This window comes from Sus scrofa, chromosome 7 (genome assembly GCF_054392235.1).
Source record: "Sus scrofa isolate SSC_HxYL_T2T_F1_AM1 chromosome 7, Sscrofa_HxYL_maternal_Yorkshire_Landrace_v2.0, whole genome shotgun sequence".
Taxonomy (NCBI): domain Eukaryota; kingdom Metazoa; phylum Chordata; class Mammalia; order Artiodactyla; family Suidae; genus Sus; species Sus scrofa.
In genome coordinates this window covers 63105753-63124694 of record NC_139389.1, presented here as the reverse complement: position 1 = coordinate 63124694, position 18942 = coordinate 63105753, and the positions used below count along the sequence as shown (strand labels likewise).

Sequence of the window (18942 nt, the reverse complement as noted above, 5' to 3'; positions counted from 1 at the left end):
GGACTGGGGGCCCCTCATTTCTGACCCCTTCTGCCCTAGGCTGTTGCTGAGCAGGCACCTCCACTTCACCAGCATTCACCATCACCTCTGCAGATTGAGGTTTTTATTCCTGACAGCAGTCCTGAGAGCCAGCTCTGAGATTCCACCTACTGGCCAGTCCTGCCACTGGCTGGGATGTTGAGCTTGCTTCGTTGTAGCAAAACTGACCTTCTCAGCTGTCCATTCCTCTCCCTACCCCTGTGGCTGTCCCTACCCCTGTGGGCCCTTGACCCACCGCTCCCGGGAGTCGAGTCTCCTTTCCGTTCCTGGTTTTAATAGAGTGGAGGGGTTAGGAGCACAAGGCCTCAAGTCAAGAGGACCTGGGTTCAAATCCTGGCTCTTGAGTGCCCTTGGGCAATTTCCTTAAACCTCCCTGGGCCTCAGTTTCCCTGTTTGTAAAGTGGGAGGAATAGGACCTACTCCATGGTCTTGGAACTGATGGAGAGAATGTATGCAAACACCTATGCAAAGCCTGGTGGCAGAGAAGCTTGTGAGTTTCCTCCTTGGAACTCATGTCCTGTTTTTTTTCTCTTGCCAGTCCTCTTGCGTCCAGTGCTCAGACGGGTCTCTCTTCCTTGTGGAGGAACCTTCATTGGTTCCCTTTTGTTCATCATGCTGCCATTCACTTTGGTGCAATTTAATCTCATCCACCGCAGCTCTTCATGCTGTGATTTACTCCTGGCTGCGTGTGTGCAACACCCCCCACACACACACACACCCCCACACGGGCTGTCAAAATTGTGTTTAGAAAGAGGCTCTGGGTTCAGTGACCACTTGGCCAGCTCCCAGCCGAGGCTGAAGGACCTCCTGAGGCTTTGCTGCTGCGGAAATGATAGGGCTGTCCAGGCCAAGCCTCCCCGTCGATCTGGAGGGGAAAAAAATCACCCCGTCCAAACAGAGGCATCCTGGGAAGTGGCTGCCTGATGGCCTTGCTGACAGGTCAGGCGTCTAAGGCAGGGTTCCGCCCCTGTTAGAGGGCCAATCAGAAGGCCCATCGCTCCTGCGGGGCCTCTGGCAGCACCATCCCTTATCCCTTGGATCCCCTTCCCCCAGGGCTGCTCATTCAAGCCCCGCCTACCAGAGGCCGCGTGCCTGTACCTGACCGTGAGTGAGGAGGTTGGCGGGCCATTTCCGGTGGCCAAATTCCGGGGCAGGAGGACTGTCAGCGACCCCTTGCCTTCTATGGGGGACAAGGCAGGCATATAGCATGCTCAGCCCTCCCTCTCCTGCAGGTGGGGGGCAGTCGGAGCCTGCCTGCCGAGGGTGGAGAGGGGCTCCTCCTGCTTAGTCCCATGGCTTTTGGCAAAGCCAGAACGTTCTAATGAGACCCTCCCTCTACAGAGGCTCCTCTTCCATCCCCCCGCACCTCCTTCCCCCAGATGGGACAGCCGCTCAAGGCCCGGACCCTCCTCCCTTCACCGCACGGCCGGCAGTTCCGAGGGTTGGGGGTGGTCCCCGGCCGAGCCTGGAGACAGCCCGCGTCGGTAGGCACCTCCTCCCTTGGGCTGGGCCCAGAGGGCAGGAAAAAGGGGCGTGTGTTTCTTTAAGGAGTTGGCTCTTTAAAGAAGCGCGGGGGTTTGTTCGCAGCCCCTTCCCTTCAGGCCGTTCAAGACCCTCAAATCTGTCCGCTTCCTCGGACCTGGTCAGCTTGCAGCCAGGAGCACTCGAGACGTCAAGAGCCAGACGCCTGGGGACGGTACGTGGCTCGGGTGGCCTGGCTCCTGGGACCCCTTTGGGCCAGTTCCGCCCTTTCTGCTTTGGGTCTCCCGCAGGCCCATTGCGTCCCAGGGCAGGGGCTGGGGACGCAGGCAGGAGGAGTGCGCTGGGCACCGCGGAGCCGGGGCCGAGCTGGTCGCAGGCTGGGGTGCCAGGCTGGGAGCCTTGCGGGGCGCGAGCTGACTTGCGTTAGACCCTGTGCACAGACCTTTGTGGGAGAGGAGACAAATCCCAAGGGAAACCCGTGGCCTCGGAGACCACTGCCCGGTCCAGCCCCTTTCCCTCTGGGAGCCACCAGGTCCCTTCCGATCTCATCCAGTCTCGGGCCTGCAGCCTCCACCACAGCGATCCGGGCTCTGCCCCCAGGCATGTGTCGGATCCTCTGGGGCCCCAGGAACCCTGGGAGGGCTGGGGACACCTCCTAAGGCAGAGCGGGCAAGCGAAGTGCGCCTTTCGGCATCGCCGGTCTGCTCTGGCTGTTCCAGGGCAAACGCAGCAGGTGCTGTCGGTTTCGGGCTTGGATTCGCCGGGGTCTCTATCTCAGGCACAGCAGAGGGGCCGGGAGGGTGGCGAGTGGGGAGCCCTGGGTGGGAGATGCGTTGCTCAGGGAGGAATTCAGGGCTCGTAAGCAGCCTGGAAGGAAACGGCGCAGAGCACTTGGACCCAGCTCTGTCATCGACTCCCTGGGTGGACCCGACCTGTGACCCAGCCTGGTGTCCAGCACTGACCTCCAGAGTGCCTTCACCCTCTGCGGCAGGGGAGGGGACTGAGTGGCACCCTGGCCCCACTCCCGGGGCTCTGCACGGGCCAGTTGCTGGCAAAGCTGGTAGGAAACACCTCCAGCTTCCACTCCGCGGGAGCCACAGTTTTCAAAGGCGCTTGTAAGCCTTGCCCAAACTGGGGGCATCCAAGTCAAATTTCTCTGGGGGAGCCAGGCCGTTGGAGACCTGGCGGGCAATGCTGCCCCCTGCTGGTGTCTGGGAGACGTGTCCTCGGTGTAGGCAGGCAGCCTGGCGGGGCTCACTTTTCCTTTCAAGTCAGGGTTCAGTTATTCCGCTATGCGGAGGGGTCCTGAGGCAAGGGGTGCTGGGAAAAGGGAAGGCTGGTCCTTCAGGAGACCCGAATTTCTCTAACCTGTTCACCAAAAATAGAATCCTGCAAAGTTTGACGCACCGCCCGCCCCCTCCTGCCTCAGTTTCCCCAACAGCCGCTACTTTCTCTTCTAGTCCAGGAGAGAGAAGGAACTGCTGAAATCATAGGAGATCTCACTTTGCAAACTGCTAATGGCAGTAATCACAGCTAATATATATTTTTATTTTTTATTTTTCTTTTTTCCCTTCCAGACATTGTTCTAAATGCTTTGCAGACATTCTCTTCTGTAGTTGTCACAACAGTGTTCTCTGGTCCGAATTGTTGTGACCCTGATTTTACACATGAGAAACCAAGGCTCCGTGACTTGCACAGTGACAGACTGTCAGAAAAATGGGAGGAACCAGCGCTGATTCCGGGTGGCCAATCTGATCCTAGAGCCCCCCCCGCAACCTGTCACGTTCTTCTGCCAATATGTATAAGCTATTTCTTGGCCACCTGCTATGTGTTAGGGCCTGAGCAAAATTCCTCTTATCTAATCCCCAACACAGCCCTATAGGGAGGTGCTAGTATTATTATTATTTTTTTTTTACAGGTGAGGCAGTAGAGGCTCAGAGAGGCTGAGTGACTTTCCAAAGGTCACACAGCACAGTGCAGGTGTGTCCAGCTCCAATGCTGAGCCCAGACCTGGGTGCCCTAATCAGCTGGAGTCACCCACGGCCAAGGTCACTGGGCTGGACTCGATCGTGGGCTTTCTAGTTGGTGGCACCTCTGTGGTGGTCCTGAGGGGTGAGTGGCTACGCCAGACAGGGTAGGGGAGCAGAGGCCATCCATCGCTCCCTGTAATAGCTGCGGTTAGGGGTGAGCCTGGGGCAGGACAGCCACTAAGCAGCACTTGCCACCTCTGACTCACACCCCGGACTCCACTCTGTGCTCTAGCCTTAACACTCAGGGCAGGCTTGTCCTCAGCCCCCGAGCCTCCTCTTAGTATTCTCATGGATGGGGGGATCCTGGGACATCCAGCTCAGCACCCACAAGCCTCTCCATCCTCTTGCCTTTCTCTCCACATCCCAAACATGAAACCCCAAGGAAGGGGAAGGAAACTAACACCTAGGAGGGACTACTCTGTGCCAGGCACTGGGCTATGTGCTTTATCCATGTCTCTTGCCTGAGTTTGACATGGTGGCACCAGACTTTGGAGCTGCAGTGGGTTCAGGTCCTGGCTTTGCTACGTCCTAGTCGGATGACCTTGGGCAGATTGCTTCATCTTCCTGTGCCTTGATTGCCCATCTGTAAGGTGGGGACACCAACAGATTGCCCACCTCTAGGGATTGTGGTGAGGATTAAATGATATATCTAAGTGCTCATTAAACTCCGCCGTTCATATTTTTATGCTGATCATAGCAACCCTGTGGAGCGAGTTATTTCTTCTTTTCTTTTTGTCTTTTTGCCATTTTTTGGGCCGCTCCTGCAGCATATGGAGGTTCCCAGGCTAGGGGTCGAATCGGAGCTGTAGCCACCAGCCTATACCAGAGCCACAGCAATGCGGGATCCGAGCCATGTCTGCGACCTACACCACAGCTCACGGCAACGCCGGATTGTTAACTCACTGAGCAAGGGCAGGGACCGAACCCGCTACCTCATGGTTCCTAGTCGGATTCGTTAACCATTGCGCCACGACAGGAACTCCAGAGCAAGTTATTTCTTAAGCCAGGGTGGCTATGTGTTCATGAAGAGTCTCAAATGTGGTGGCTGAAATGCTTTTGTTTTTCTCTCATGGTACAGTGTAGGTGGGGGAGGCCCAGGGCTGGAGGGGTGGCTCTGTCACCTAGTCAGTGGTTTCCAGCTCTGAGCTAAGGTGGCTACTCTGGTTGCTAGCAGGTTGGGGGAGAGACTACCAGGGAAAGACTATTATAATTTTTTGAGTATTTTAATAACCTTTTCATTTTTCTTCTGCTTTTTTTTGTCTTTTTAGGGCCGCTCTTGCAGCAAATGGAGGTTCCCAGGCTAGAGGTCGAATTGGAGCTGTAGCTACTGGCCTACACCACAGGCACAGCAGCATGAGATCCAAGCTGCATCTGTGATCTACATCACAGCTCATGGTGACGCTGGATCCTTAGCCCACTGAGTGAGGCCAGGGATCGAACCCACATCCTTGGATGCTAGTCAGATTTGTTTCTGCTGAACCACATTGAGAACTCCCCAGATTATTTTAAATGTAAGACCTGCATGTGGCATGTATTAGTTCTACACCCAGTCACATCGTCTCTCCTAGCTGCAAGGGAGCCTGGAAATACAGCCTTCCGCTAACTGGTCACGCACCTATCTAGAACACATTTGCGATGGGGGAAAAGTGGGACGTACTGGTGGAAAATATGCCACAGTAAAGTGTATGATCTCCATTTCACGAATGAGGAATCCTGCCTAGAATTACACGGCTATTAAGGAGTGGAGATGGGATTTGAACCCAGAGCTTCCTGCCCTGGTTGTTTGTGCTTAGACTGCCCAGATCCAAGTCACCAAGAGGCTTTGTTGGGGCCACCTGGGGATTCCGTTTGGACAAGAAGCGAGGCTGACAGTGTCCTCCTGGCGTGCACAGCACAGAGGGCACATCTGGGCCTCAGGTTCTCTGCAGAGACGTCTAAAAGAACAGTGGAGTCTACCCTCGACTTCCTCCACAGCCGTTCCTCCGTCTCCAGCAAGAGCTCCTACCTGCTCTGGGAAAAAGACTGCTTCCTGCACAGTCCACCCCTTGCAGGCCAACACTTTTCTTTTTCCCCTGCCTCGCTTCCTCCCTCTTTCCCTCTTTTTTGCTGTTCCCTTCTGGTTCCTATCCCCAGGCATTCTTTTTTTTTTTTTTTTTTGTCTTTTTGCCTTTTTTAGGGCCACTCCTGCAGCATATGGAGGTTCCCAGGCTAGGGGTTGAATCAGAGCTGTAGCCACAGGCCTACACCAGAACCACAGCAACGTGAGATCCAAGCCACGTCTGTAACCTACACCACAGCTCACGGCAACGCTGGATCCTTAACCCACTGAGCAAGGCCAGGGATCGAACCCGCAACCTCACGGTTCCTAGTCTGGTTAGTTAACCACTGCACCACGACGGGAACTCCCCCAGGCATTCTTAGAGTCAACATACTTACAATCACAGCAGAGTGGCAATTCTATGCTCTGCTTTGTCTGTTTTAAATTATACCCTAAGCTCATTCCATGTTGCTGCATGATCATCATAATTCTGCTTTCTAATGTCTGCTGTCCACTCTGGTCTTGCTGCCCTATAGTACACGTCAGCCCCTGGAGGAATGTTGCTACGATATGGGTCAGGTCCTGTAGCTCCACTGCTTAGAGCCACCACTGGCACCCCAGGCCTTTGGGACAAGGGACAGGCTGCTGAGTCTGTCACCCAAGGGCATGTAGGCACTAGTCTTGCACTCCTCTCCCCTGTAGCAGTCAGGGCCTTGGCGGGAAGCAGAATTCACTGTAGATATTATTATAAAGAGACTCTAGGAGCTCCTGCTGTGGTGCAAGGGGATCACCAGCATCTTAGGAGCACTGGGACGTGGGTTCGATCCCTGTCCTGGCACAGTGGGTTGAGGATCTGCGTTGCTGCAGCTGTGGCTTGGGTTGCAGCTGTGGCTTGGGTTGCAGCTGTGGCTTGGATCTGATCCCCTGCCCAGGAGCTCCATATGCTGCAGGGTGGCCAAAAACAGAAAACAACAACAAAAAAAAGTGAGACTCTAATGATGCAGTGATATTTATGTATGTGTGCATTTAATTCTTTTTTTCTTTGTTTTTTAAGGCCGCTCCCATGGCATAAGGAGGTTCCCAGGCTAGGGGTCAAATCAGAGCTACAGCTGCCAGCCTACACCACAGCCACAGCCACATCAGATTCGAGCTGCATCTGCGACCTACACCACAGCTCACAGCAACACCAGATCCTTAACACACTAACCGAGGCCAGGGATCAAACCCACATCCTCATGGTTCCTAGTTGGATTCGTTTCTGATGCGCCATGACGGGAACTCCTTTATGTATTTAATTTTCGAATTGCATTGTGACCGTGCCTAAACCCATGGTCTTCGGAGTCAGAGTCAGGAAGCCAACCTAAGTTCCGTATCAGCTGCTTGTGGTCTGTGTGACCTAGCTGAGCTCCTTAGACCTTTTTCCAAGCCTCAGTTCCTGGAGCCCCAAATTGGGGTCCCAGCATGGTGGATTTGATGAGGGGTGTCTTCCTGGTCATGTCCTCGCATGATTTTCTTTAGTTGGTGCATGGGTGGGAGGGGCAGGGGGGTGGAGAGAGAGAGAGAGAGAGAGGCAGAGAGAGCGCCATGGTGACAGAGAGGAGGGAGTGGGCAGTGCAGAGACAAGCACTGGCAGACACTGTCCCCAGGCTCACGGCTTGGGGCTCAGGGCTCGAGGGGAAAGGGGAAGAGCATTACACGAAGGGACACAGGTACCCGGTACTGCAAAGACACAGCTCTGTCTCTCCCCTCCTGCCCATCTCCAGTGCGTGCCTCTCGTTGGCTGAATCCAGCCTGAAGCCAGAGGGCCCGGGGCCCTGGGAGCAGTGACACACGGGGAGCAGTGCAGGGCTCCGAGAAGGGCAGAGATGGGCTTGACAGGGTGGCAGACACAGGTGGACAAATCGCAGCACACCCCAGTCCCCCACATGCCCTCTGGCCTCTGCATCTTTGCATGTGTGGCGCCCCCTGCTGTTCAAACCCTGCTGTCTTTTTCCATCTGGCTCCCTAGCTCCTCTTCCATACCTTATTTATTTATTTATTTTTGCTTTTTAGGGCAGCACTTGTGGCATACGGAGGTTCCCAGGCTAGGGGTCGAGTCACAGCTCAGGGCAACACTAGATCCCTACCCTGCTGAGTGAGGCCAGGAATTGAACCCACATCCTCATGGATGCTAGTTGGCCTCGTTACCACTGAGCCATGACAGGAACTTCTATACCTTTATCTTTGAACTCAGCATATCTCCTGCCTGTGATTTTGCCCCTCCTTGGACTGAGCTCCTCGAAGATGTGACCCGGTCTTTTAATGGTTGAGAACATTCAGTAAATGGCAATCCGCAGGCCAGGAATGAGGGGAGGTGAGTGAGGCACTCACCTTGGGTGTGTATTTAAGGGGAGAAGTGCTTGTGCCAAAAACTCAATAATCAAGATATAATATTTTGAAAATAGGTAATTAACAAGAGCCTACTGTATAGCACAAGGGAATCTACTCAATAGTTTGTAATAACCTGTATGAGAAAAAATAATGGATAAATGTGTATCTGATTCACTGATTCACTTTGCTGTACAACTGAAACTAATATAACGTTGTAAGTCAACTATACTCCCATAAAATGAAAACAAAATGTGCAATAAGAAGAGGAAGATTAAATCAATTATATTACATCCCTCAAATGAAATATTAAGCGGCTGTGGATACAATGTCACCAGAGATTTTTTTTTTTTAATGGTGGAAACCTACGTGAAAATGTCCAGATCTATAGCGAGAACATATGGGCGTGTGAATTACATGCAATTTTTATTTTCTCTTTTATGCTTTTAAATATTTTGTAATTTTACACAATTTAACTATATCCATCACTGAAAATATTCTTTGAAATAAAAAACATTTGGGGGGTTCCCACTGTAGTGCCACGGAAACGAACCCAACGAATGTCCACGAGGACATGGGTTCAATCCTTGGCCTCACTCAGTGGGTGGGGGATCCAGCATTGCCGTGAGCTGTGGTATAAAGTCGTTTTGTGCTTGGATCTGGCGTTGCTGTGACTGTGGTGTAAGCTGGCAGCTGTAGCTCCGATTCTACCTGGGAAGTTCCATATGCCTCAAGTGTAGCCCTAAAAAACAAAAAACAAACAAACAAAAATCGATGACAAAAAAGACGTAATATTTTGACGCAATATAAATCAATTGAATCAACAAACTACAGCCCCTGGCCTAGCTGCCTATTTTATTTGAGTGTCCACTGAAATGGGCATAGCTCCTCGGAAGTATTCTAGCATGATAGAAAAAGTTTTTTGAACTTGACCCAGGGTAAGAAATCATTTCACATTGCGACCCCCTACTTCATCCCCACAGATCTTGCTGGACCGAAACAAAAGCTTTGCAGTGCAGGGCTCATCATCACTAACTCTGAATGCAGCCTGATATCTTCGAGGCTGGTTTAGTCTTTTCAATGTCATTAAAAAATGCTGTTTGCAACCTTTCCAGTTCAATCCTACAGTTTCAAAAATGTTGACACCGTCCTGCTTGATTTTCTCCACCGTCTTTTTGCTGCCTCCTACCTCCTGTTTCAGATATGTTGGCTTGCTTGCTGCCCATTGTGCCTGCAGGGTGCAGTCCCCTGAGAGCAGTGACGTCATCTAAGCTCATCACCATTGTCTGCTTGGCCCCCAAAGTGGTGCCTGGTGTGCAGAAGATGCCCCATAAGAGCAAGTGAATGAGTGGGTGCTGAAACCCAGGGGGTCCCTGGCACCCCCACTGTAGGGCTTCTCTCATTGGCTTGTTTTTCTCCTCTTCCCAGTTTGCCCCAGGCCCCTGCCTCGCCTGGGATGCCCTGGCACTGCCACATGCATGACACCATGGGCCTGCCACTCCTGGTCCTGCTGCTCCCGCTGTGCTGTGTCTCCGGCCTGCCCTTCTACAATGGCTTCTACTACTCCAACAGTCTCAACGGCCGGAACTCGGGCAACGGCCACGGCGAAGGTGGGTGTCCTCCCAGGTCAGCTCTTGGCTCAGCCAGGTGACCAAGACCTCTCCTGGCACCTGCTGTGACATCTAGTTTCCATGAAGCCAGGAGCCCCTCTCGCATCTGGGCCCATGCCGTGGTCCAGCCTCATTTCTTTCTTTCTTTTTTTTTTTTTTTTTCCTTTTAGGGCTGCACCTGCTGTGTATGGAAGTTCCCAGGTTAGGGGTAGAATTTGAGCTGCAGCTGCCTGCCTACACCACAGCCACAGCAGGGCCACATTTGAGCCATGTCTGTGACCTACACCATGGCTCACAGCAACGCCAGATCCTTAACACACTGAGTCAGGGATCGAACCTGCAACCTCATGGTTCCTAGTCAGATTCATTTCCACTGAGCCACGACAGGAACTCCTTTTTTTCTTGCTTTTTAGGGCTGTACCTGAGACAAGTGGAAGTTCCCAGGCTAGGGGTCAAATTGGAGCTGCAGCTGTGGCCCTACACTACTGCCACAGCAACGCCAAATCTGAGGCGTGTCTTTGATCTTCACCATAGCTCAAGGCAACACTGGATCCTTAACCCACTGATTGAGGCCAGGGATCGAACCTGCATCCTCATGGATACCAGTCAGATTCGTTTCTGCTAAGCCATGACGGGAACTCCCCTATCAGTTCATTTCTTATGCATAACAAACCTAATGGCTTGAGATGACAGCCCTGTCTTTTGCACGTGATTCCATGGGTCAGCATTTGGGGCTGGGCTCTGTTTCTTTGGTCTTGGCTGCGCCTGTGATTGGTGGGCAGGTTAGCTGTGGCCTGCTTGGTCTAGAATGGCCTCAGCTCCATGCGTGCTCATCCAGCAGGTGAGCCCAGGCTTGTCCTGATGGCAGTTGCCAAGGTTCTAAGAGAGCGGCCCAGCCTGCCCTCTGGAGCCTCAGCTCAGAACAAGTACTGCAGAACAGTCACTTCTGCCATAGTCATTTGGTTAAAACAAGTAGCAAAGCCAGCAAGATTCAGGAGGAAGAGGCAGAGTTACCTCTTGATGGAAGGAGAGGTAAAGTCACCTTGTAGAGCAGGTGGATGCAGGAGGAGGGGCGGCACTGTGGCCATTCCTGAAATCTAGGACTCCTGGGCCTGGCAAGGGCTAGAAGTGGCCCTTGCAGGGGTACAGATGTGCTGCAGCAGGTCCCCATCTGCACCCCACTTCTCCCCCTATAGGCATCTTCAACGGAGTGAAGCTGGTGGTAGAGACGCCTGAGGAGACCCTGTTCTCCCATCGAGGGGCCAATGTGACCCTGCCCTGTCGCTACCGCTACGAGCCGGCCCTGGTCTCTCCACGGCCCGTGCGCATCAAATGGTGGAAGCTGTCCGAGAATGGGACCCTGGAGCAGGACGTGCTGGTGGCCATTGGGCTGAGGCACCGCTCCTTCGGAGACTACCAAGGCCGGGTGCACCTGCGGCGGGACAGGGAGCAGGAAGTGTCACTGGAGATCCGGGACCTGAGGCTGGAGGACTATGGGCGCTACCGCTGCGAGGTCATTGATGGGCTGGAGGATGAGAGTGGCCTGGTGGAGCTGGAGCTGCGGGGTGAGACCCTGACTGGGGCTGAATCCTGGGGGCTATGGGGAGGGGACCCTGAGAAAGCTTTGTACTTTCATCAGGTAAACATTCTTTTTTCTTTTTGGCTGTGCCTGTCACATGTAGAAGTTAAGGACTGAATCTGTGCCACAGTAGCCACCTGAGCTGTAGCAGTGACAGCATCAGATCCTTAACCCATTGAGCCGCCAGGGAACTCCAAGCAGATAAACATTTGATCCTCACAACAACCCCGTGAGGAAGCTACTATTATTCTCACCCTCATTGCACAGATGAGAAAACCAAGGCACAGAGAAGTCAAGTGACTTACCTAAGGTCACACAACAAATGGCAGCATAGGGGTTTGACCCCAGGCTCCAGAATCTACTACTCTTGACTTCTTCTTGCTCACATCCTGTTCAGAAGGAGGGAGACAGAAGCTGGTCACACAGCTGATCAAGACAGAGCTGTGAGTCAAGCAGGGTTGGCAGGCAACACAAACCAATGAGGCAGCCAGGGTAAGTGATAGGGAGTGGTGGGGACTGGGGCACACTCCTGAGCCCTTGTCCTGTCTGAAACGGCCACCATACCCAGGCCCAGTCAATCAGAAGCAGGGCCAGTGTGGTCCAATTTTCTGATTTGACAAGAGGAACTTACACTTTTATGTGAAATCCCTAGGTTTGTTAATGTATATATCTCCTAATTAAAAAACTCCCTGGGCTGTTCAAAGTAGCCAGACTGGGCCAGGCAGATCTTGTGTGAGGGCCCCAGCTCCGATCTCTATGGGACCCCTACCTCCTCTGTCCCTAGGATGGGGCTATCTGTCCTCCTAGCTCTCCTACCTGGTGGGAGGTAGCGGGGTGGGGAGGTATGTAGAGATGGGCGACCTGACTGCATGTCCACCCATCCCAGCTGTGGCACCCTGGGTCAGTGCCTCCCCTTGGAGTGCCAGTCCCCTACGTGTGAAATGAGGGGTCAGTGGTAGCATCTCCTTTGACTTCTGAGATGAGGGCAAAATGTGAGTCAAGGGCCAATCAATCAGCGGCAGACTTTGCCATCAGCAGCCAACATCAAGTCCCAGTCCACATGGCTTAGACTGTGGTCCAGAGGGGCCAGGCTCCTGGTCCCTGACACTGGGGATGGCGGGGGATGGGGCTGAGAGAACCATTTCTCTGGGGACCACAGGGCAGCCAAGAGAAACAGGAAATAGCCCCCTCAGCCTATTTCCGGGGCTAGGATGGCTGGGAATTTGGGATAGAACCAGGCATGAAATAACCGCCGTGCAAACACACAGAGGTTGTGAGCCAGTGGTCGAGGGCCTCTCTGACCCCTCAACCTGGCTCTGGCCAGGTGCCTGGCTTCCTACCTCAGGTGAGATGGGGGTGTGGGGACCAAGATGCTTCCAGGGCCCTGGCCACAGGAAGGAGCTTCCAGGGACACCCCTTCTCCTTAAGGTTTCATCTGACCCCATAGAGACTCAATCCTTAGTGTTTTAAAACCTTTTTATTTTAATATTTTTTGTGTCTTTTTTTTTTTTTTTTTTTTTTTTTTTTGATCTTCTCAGGGCATACCTGCAGCATACAGAGGTTCCCAGGGTAGGGGACCAATAGGAGCTGTGGCCTGATCTGAGCCACGTCTGCAACCAGATCTGAGCTGCGTCTGCGACCTACATCACAGCTCATGGCAACGCTGGATCCTTAACCCACTGATCGAGGCCAGGGATCAAACCTGAAACCTCACAGTTCCTAGTCAGATTTGCTACTGTTGTGCCATGACAGGAACTCCTAAAAACTTTTTATTATGGCAAAACTTCAAACATGATTGGTGGCTTTTTTTCTTTTTTTTTTTGGTCTTTTCAGGGCCGCACCTGAGACATATGAAAGTTCCCAGGCTAGAGGTCAAATCGGAGCTGTGGCCTCCAGCCTACGCCACAGCCACAGCAATGTGGGATCTGAGCCTCATCTGCAACCTGCACCACAGCTCATGGCAATGCCAGATCCTTAACCCACTGAGCAAGGCCAGGGATTGAACCTGTGTCCTCATGGATCCTAGTTGGGTTCGTTTCCACTGCACCACGATGGGAACTCTGAAAGGTAACTTTTGAGGGAGCCTGCAGCCCCTGTCAAACCCTCGCACCAGGAAGGGGAGCCTCCTGCCCGGGCCCTCCCTGACCTTGAGCCTCTTTCATTAAGATCTTTTACCATCCGTCCCCCTCCCCTGAGACTCATCTGTCACATTGTGGAAAGCTCTTTGCCTTCTCGTAAGGAGCTTCCACATTAATGTTAATGCAGATGATCGGGTCTCAGCTACCGAGAGCCAAAGCAGAGACCAAAGATGCGCCGTGTCCTGTAGATGGCAGCACCGCCTCCTCATGTCTTGATTCCGGATGCTGTAACGACATTAAATAGCCAGACTGACTTAGAAACTACAGAGATTCATTTCTCACAGAGTTCTGGGGGCTGGAAGCCTGAGGTCAGAGTGCCAGGATGGTCAGGTGGGGGCCCTCCGCCAGGTTGCAGACTTCCTGTTGGGTCCTCATGTGGTGGAAGGGCTGGGGGTAGGGGGTCTCTCTCTCTCTCTTTTTTGGCCTTTTAGGGCATGTCGGTGGCATGTGGAAGCTCCCAGGCTAGGGGTCAAATCAGAACTGTAGCCGCCAGTCTATGCCACAACCACAGCAACGCAGGATCTGAGCCACATCTATGACTTATACCACAGCTCATGGCAATGCCAGCTCCTTAACCCACTGAGCAAGGCCAGGGATCGAACCCTCGTCCTCATGGATACGTGGCGGGTTTGTTACTATTGCTCCACGAGGGGCTCTTCCTGGGGTCTCTTTCATAAGGGCACTAACCCCATTTTTGAGAGCTCCACCCTCCCGACCTAATCACCTCCCAAAGCCTCACCTCCTAATTCCATCACACCGAGCATTAAGGGTTTAAACACAGGAATTTGGGGGAAGCACATTGAGACCATAGCACTGGGGTTCTTGCAGCAGCCCTGTGAATTAGGTATTTTTTCCATTCTGTAGTTGGGGATAATAGGTGGGTGGTTCATTTCTTCCCTTAATGAGCTAATAGTTTTCTGCCTACTTCCGTGTGCCTGTCTAGTTCTGGGAAGGAGGCATAAGGCACATACAGGCTCGGCATTGGACCTGGATAATGAAGAGGAGATGCTAGGTTTACAGAGCATCTCTGAGAGATGCTGTGTGTGTGTGTGTGTGTGTGTGTGTGTGTGTGTGTGTATGTGTTTGCTTATGCACATGCATGTATGCACTTGCTGAAGGGAGCATCTGTCCCAGTGGACGTGGGTCTCCAACCAGCTGGGCCCCTGCCCACCCATTCCAGTCGCTTTTTCCTCTTTCCCCAGGTGTGGTCTTTCCTTACCAGCACCCCCGAGGGCGCTACCAGTTCAACTTCCACGAGGCCCAGCGGGCCTGTGAGGAACAGGATGCAGTGGTGGCCTCCTTTGAGCAGCTGTTCCGCGCCTGGGAGGAGGGCCTGGACTGGTGCAACGCAGGCTGGCTGCAGGACGCCTCGGTGCAGTACCCCATCACGCAGACCCGCCACCCCTGCGGCGGCCTGAGCCTGGCACCCGGCGTGCGCAGCTATGGCCCGCGTCACCGCCGCCGACACCGCTATGATGTGTTCTGCTTTGCGGCTGCCCTCAGGGGTGAGTGGAATGGCTCAGCACAGGCCCGCAGCGGGGAGGGTAGCATATGGGGAGCTTCCTCTTCTCTGCCCACCCTGCTGTCACCTCCACCTGGAGGTCTGGAGCACCTGCATATGTTGAAGTCTGTCCAATTTTTTTTTTTTTTAAGTTTCAGTGCTTTTATTATTTATTTATTTATCTTTTTTGGGCCACGCCTGCGGCATATGGAGGTTCCCAGACTAGGGGTCAAATCGGAGCTGCAGCCGCCTGTCTACGCCACAGCCACAGCAATGTGGGATCCGAGCCGTGTCTACAACCTACACCCCAGCTCACGGCAATGCCGGATCCTTAACCCACTGAGGGAGGCCAGGGATCGAATCTGCGTCCTCCTGGATCCTAGTTGAGTTTGTTACCACTGAGCCACAATGGGAACTCCCCAGTTGGGTTTTGAGTGCTTTTCTGCTCTTGCTTCCCACCGATCATTGGTTTGGGCATTCACCAAACATTCTCATGGGCGCCTACTGTGTGCTGGAGCCAAGTCGAGGAATCTGTCATCACAGACAGATACAACACAGTCTGTCCTCACAATGGGAAGATCAATGAGTAAAAACAAGAAATTGCTTCAGTGCCATAGCCTGAGCACTTAGAAAAATGGTGCCCGGCACATAGTAGGTGCTCAGTAAATGATCGAGTGGATGAGAGACACCAGTTGGTCAGGCAGGAGGTGAGGTGTCCCCGCAGGGTGCAATGAGGGAAGGCCGAGGAGGTGTACAGACATGAGTGGAGGGACCTCAGCCCCATGGCCGGTGGGATGGTGCTCTCAGGGAGGGGGCGAGGACTGGGAAGGAACCCCCAACAGTATCACTGCAGATACCCAGAGCATAGCAGATCTCTGGGCTCAGACAGCTGTCAGGTCTTTGGGGGCTGGTTGGTGAGGTCTGGACAAGCTGGCATTGCTCCAGGCCCTGCTGGCCTCTCTGACTGCTTAGCCCTCACTTCCCGCATCCCACAGGACAGGTGTACTACCTGGAGCACCCTGAGAAGCTGACGCTGGCAGAGGCAAAGGAGGCCTGCCAGGAAGATGGCGCCCAGATCGCCAAGGTGGGCCAGCTCTTTGCCGCCTGGAAGTTCCGTGGCCTGGACCGCTGCGATGCTGGGTGGCTGGCAGATGGCAGTGCCCGCTACCCAGTGGCTCACCCGCGTTCCAACTGTGGGTCTGTGGAGCCTGGTGTCCGAAGCTTTGGCTTCCCAGACCCACAGAGCCGCAACTATGGCGTCTATTGCCACCGCCCACGCTAGTACCCAGGCATCAGCTTTGTGCCCACCCCTGCCTCCTCCCCTCACGGGCTGTATTTATTACATAGTTCATTTTCCCCTTGCAGGTTGGGGCAATTTTCATTTTGTTTTTATACTTTTCAACTTCAAACAAATTTGAATATTATTATTATTATTTTTTGGGGGGGGTAAATCCCATATTTCCAAATCTTCCCTTACCTCAGGGGGACACCCCAGGGGTCTCCCCTTCCAGGGATCCTTCCAGCCAGCCACCCCTCTCCTCTGGGACGTTTGAGCTTCATGGGCTCCCGAGGATGCTCTGCCGTCACCGAATCTAGCCCCGCTCCCTGCCCCCAGAGGCTAATGTCCAGAGTTGGCAGTGGAACAAGGAGCCAGGGCATGGTGACCCTCAGTCTTGGGGAGGCAGAGGGCATCCAGGGCAGCTCTTAGGCTCGGCTTTGGCCTTTGCAGTCTCCTGCCTTCTCTGGCTACTTCTTCTCTCTCTCTCTTTTTTTAGGGCCATTCCTGCTGCACATGGAGGTTCCCAGGCTGGGGGTTGAATCAGAGCTACAGTTGCCAGCCTACACCACAGCCACAGCAACTTGAGATCTGAGCTGAGCCTGTGACCTACACCACGGCTCATGGCAATGCCAGATCCTTAACACACTGAGGGAGGCCAGGGATCGAACCCCATCCTCATGCATACTAGTCAGGCTCGTTTTTGCTGAACCACGATGGGAACTCCCCTCTCAGGCTGCTTTATGAAGCCACAGGCTCACATCAGCATGGCTGAGTCCTTAGGGCTGGAAGTGGGTCCCTAGGCCTCTGTGTGAAATCCGAGAGAAAAGAGACATTTCCCACTCCATTATTTCCCCCCTCTCTTGGTCCCCAAAAGTCTGTATTTTATCCTCATTTTCCCCTATTTGGGGAGCAGCCCTCAGGTGTGTGTACTTCTCTGGACAGTAAATGGTGCTGTGACCCCTCCCCGCCCTCCTCCTCCTGGTGTCACTCTAGTTCACTCAATCTCAGGGCTTGGCTCCCTGCCCAGTGGGCAAGGGGGACAGTTGTGTCCTAGACGTCCAAGGCTGGCTGGGTCTGTGCACTGGGCTGTACCTTCAGGCTGCCTCAGGGGCTGGCCTAGCAGCTGGAGGCCACGGCTCGCTTTCTCACCAGCCCACTCCCTGGCTGTGTTTCTGCGTGGGCCGTGCACAAGCCTGGGAGCTGCCTTGTGGGAGACCCGAGGAAGCTGTGCCTTGCAGAGGAGGCACCCTCTGGCCCCACCCCTATGCCACCCTCTGGGAACCAGACCTTTTGCTGCTGGCACAGGCACAACTCTGCCACCCATAGTCAATCCCTTGGTCAATCTTTCACGGAGCCCAGTGCTTCTCGAAGTGTGGCTGGTGGCACCAGCTTCACCTGGGAATGTGTTTCAAAATGCAGATTTCTGGAGTTCCCGTGGTGGCGCAGTGGAAATGAATCAGCCTGGGAATTGTGAGGTTGCGGGTTCGATCCCTGGCCTCGCTCAGTGGGTTAAGGATCTGGTGTTGCTGTGAGCTGTGGTGTAGGCCGCAGATGCTGCTCAGATCAGGCGGCTGCAGCTCTGATTGGACCCCTAGCTTGGGAACCTCCATGTACCGTGGCGGTGGCCCTAAAAAGACAACAAAGGAACAGTCAAAATGTAGATTTCTGGACCCCACACCAGACCTGCAGAGTCAGACACTCTGGAGCGGGGTCAAGCGCGAGCCCTCTTGATTCTGCTACAGGCTCCAGGTTGGAAACCAACGACACAGTTGTGTTCCCGAGGAATCACTTAAATCAGTAAATTGCTGAATTATTGAGTTCTTACTAAGGGACCATGGCTACGCCCTCAATTTTTGTGTACTGATTCTTTTGTGGATCCAGGTAATCTCACGGACTCAAACTGGCACGCATTAACCAACACCCACACCCCTTCACCAACAGGCTCAACAGCCCCCTGAGCAAGTGTGATGAGAAACGTTGCTGACCTGGCATCCTGGGGGGAACTGGCTGCCTGGCACGCATGCTCCAGCTCCTCTAAGGTCTTCTGGGGAAATCCATAAACCATTGAAGTCTTTTTTGTTGACATCCCACAGCCTACTTAAGGGCGGGATGCCCAGATTTTTGTAGGGGCCAGCTGACCAATTTACCTAAAAATGTGTCAGCAGGATTCACTATTCCCAAGCTGTCTGCAGTTTTTTTCCTTCCCTCTTATAAATCCTGATTTTTTCCCTCTCTTCTTGGACTCACTCTACCAATGGACTCCTCCTATGTGAACAAACAGTGTCAATCAGAGGACCAAGCTACGAAAAGTGACCAGATGCCTCATTCAAGTTGTTCTTTGAAGCCTGCCAACTGGCAAATGCACACGCAATGCCTGTTGGTTGTCACTCTGTGTGTGTGTAGTGTGTGTATATATTACACACACTCTGCGTGTGTGTATATATTAATACACACATACATAGAATCTATCATACAAATGGCCACCCTCATAAAAATAAAGCACTGCAGGTGTGGCTTCCCAAGCTTTCTGATCAGGCCAGATTTGCACGAATTTGGGGTCATTTGATCAAAGTGTGTCCCCACTGCCCCCATTCCTAAGAGCTCCTTCATGGCTAAGATGTCCAAGAGCCCCTGGACCATGGCTACCTTTTCATTAAATTTACAAAAAGAAGGGAAAAGAAAAGTAGATCTCTTCCAATGTCTTTATTATTATTATAATCATAATCTTTAGTTTTCAAAAATATAAATAGATGCACGGAACCCTGGTGCCTGCACGGTCCCGGGGGTGGGGGAGGGAGGGGGGAGGGGTGGGTCGCACTCCCACCGGGAAGGAAGTGCCCCCCACCCAGCCCTGCTGAGAGCGACACCTGCTGGGGTGG

General features: G+C 53.3%; 1 protein-coding gene across 3 annotated transcripts; it reads left to right on the top strand.

Annotated features, from left to right (window-relative positions):
• Positions 1-1627: 1627 nt before the first annotated feature.
• On the top strand, positions 1628-18746 carry HAPLN3 (hyaluronan and proteoglycan link protein 3). 3 transcript variants are annotated; one of them, XR_014810458.1, is made up of 6 exons: positions 1628-1735; positions 9385-9566; positions 10763-11131; positions 14486-14788; positions 15780-16560; positions 17659-18746. XR_014810458.1 is itself a non-coding variant. In XM_013996976.3 (5 exons), the coding sequence occupies exons 2-5, from the start codon at positions 9413-9415 to the stop codon at positions 16064-16066; spliced, it is 1113 nt and encodes a 370-aa protein (XP_013852430.1). In that variant the 5' UTR covers positions 1628-1735; positions 9385-9412; the 3' UTR covers positions 16067-18746. The 3 variants fall into 3 exon arrangements, 1 of the variants encoding a protein (XP_013852430.1); XR_014810456.1 differs by having other exon boundaries at positions 15780-16664; positions 17597-18746; XM_013996976.3 differs by having other exon boundaries at positions 15780-18746.
• Positions 18747-18942: the final 196 nt, after the last annotated feature.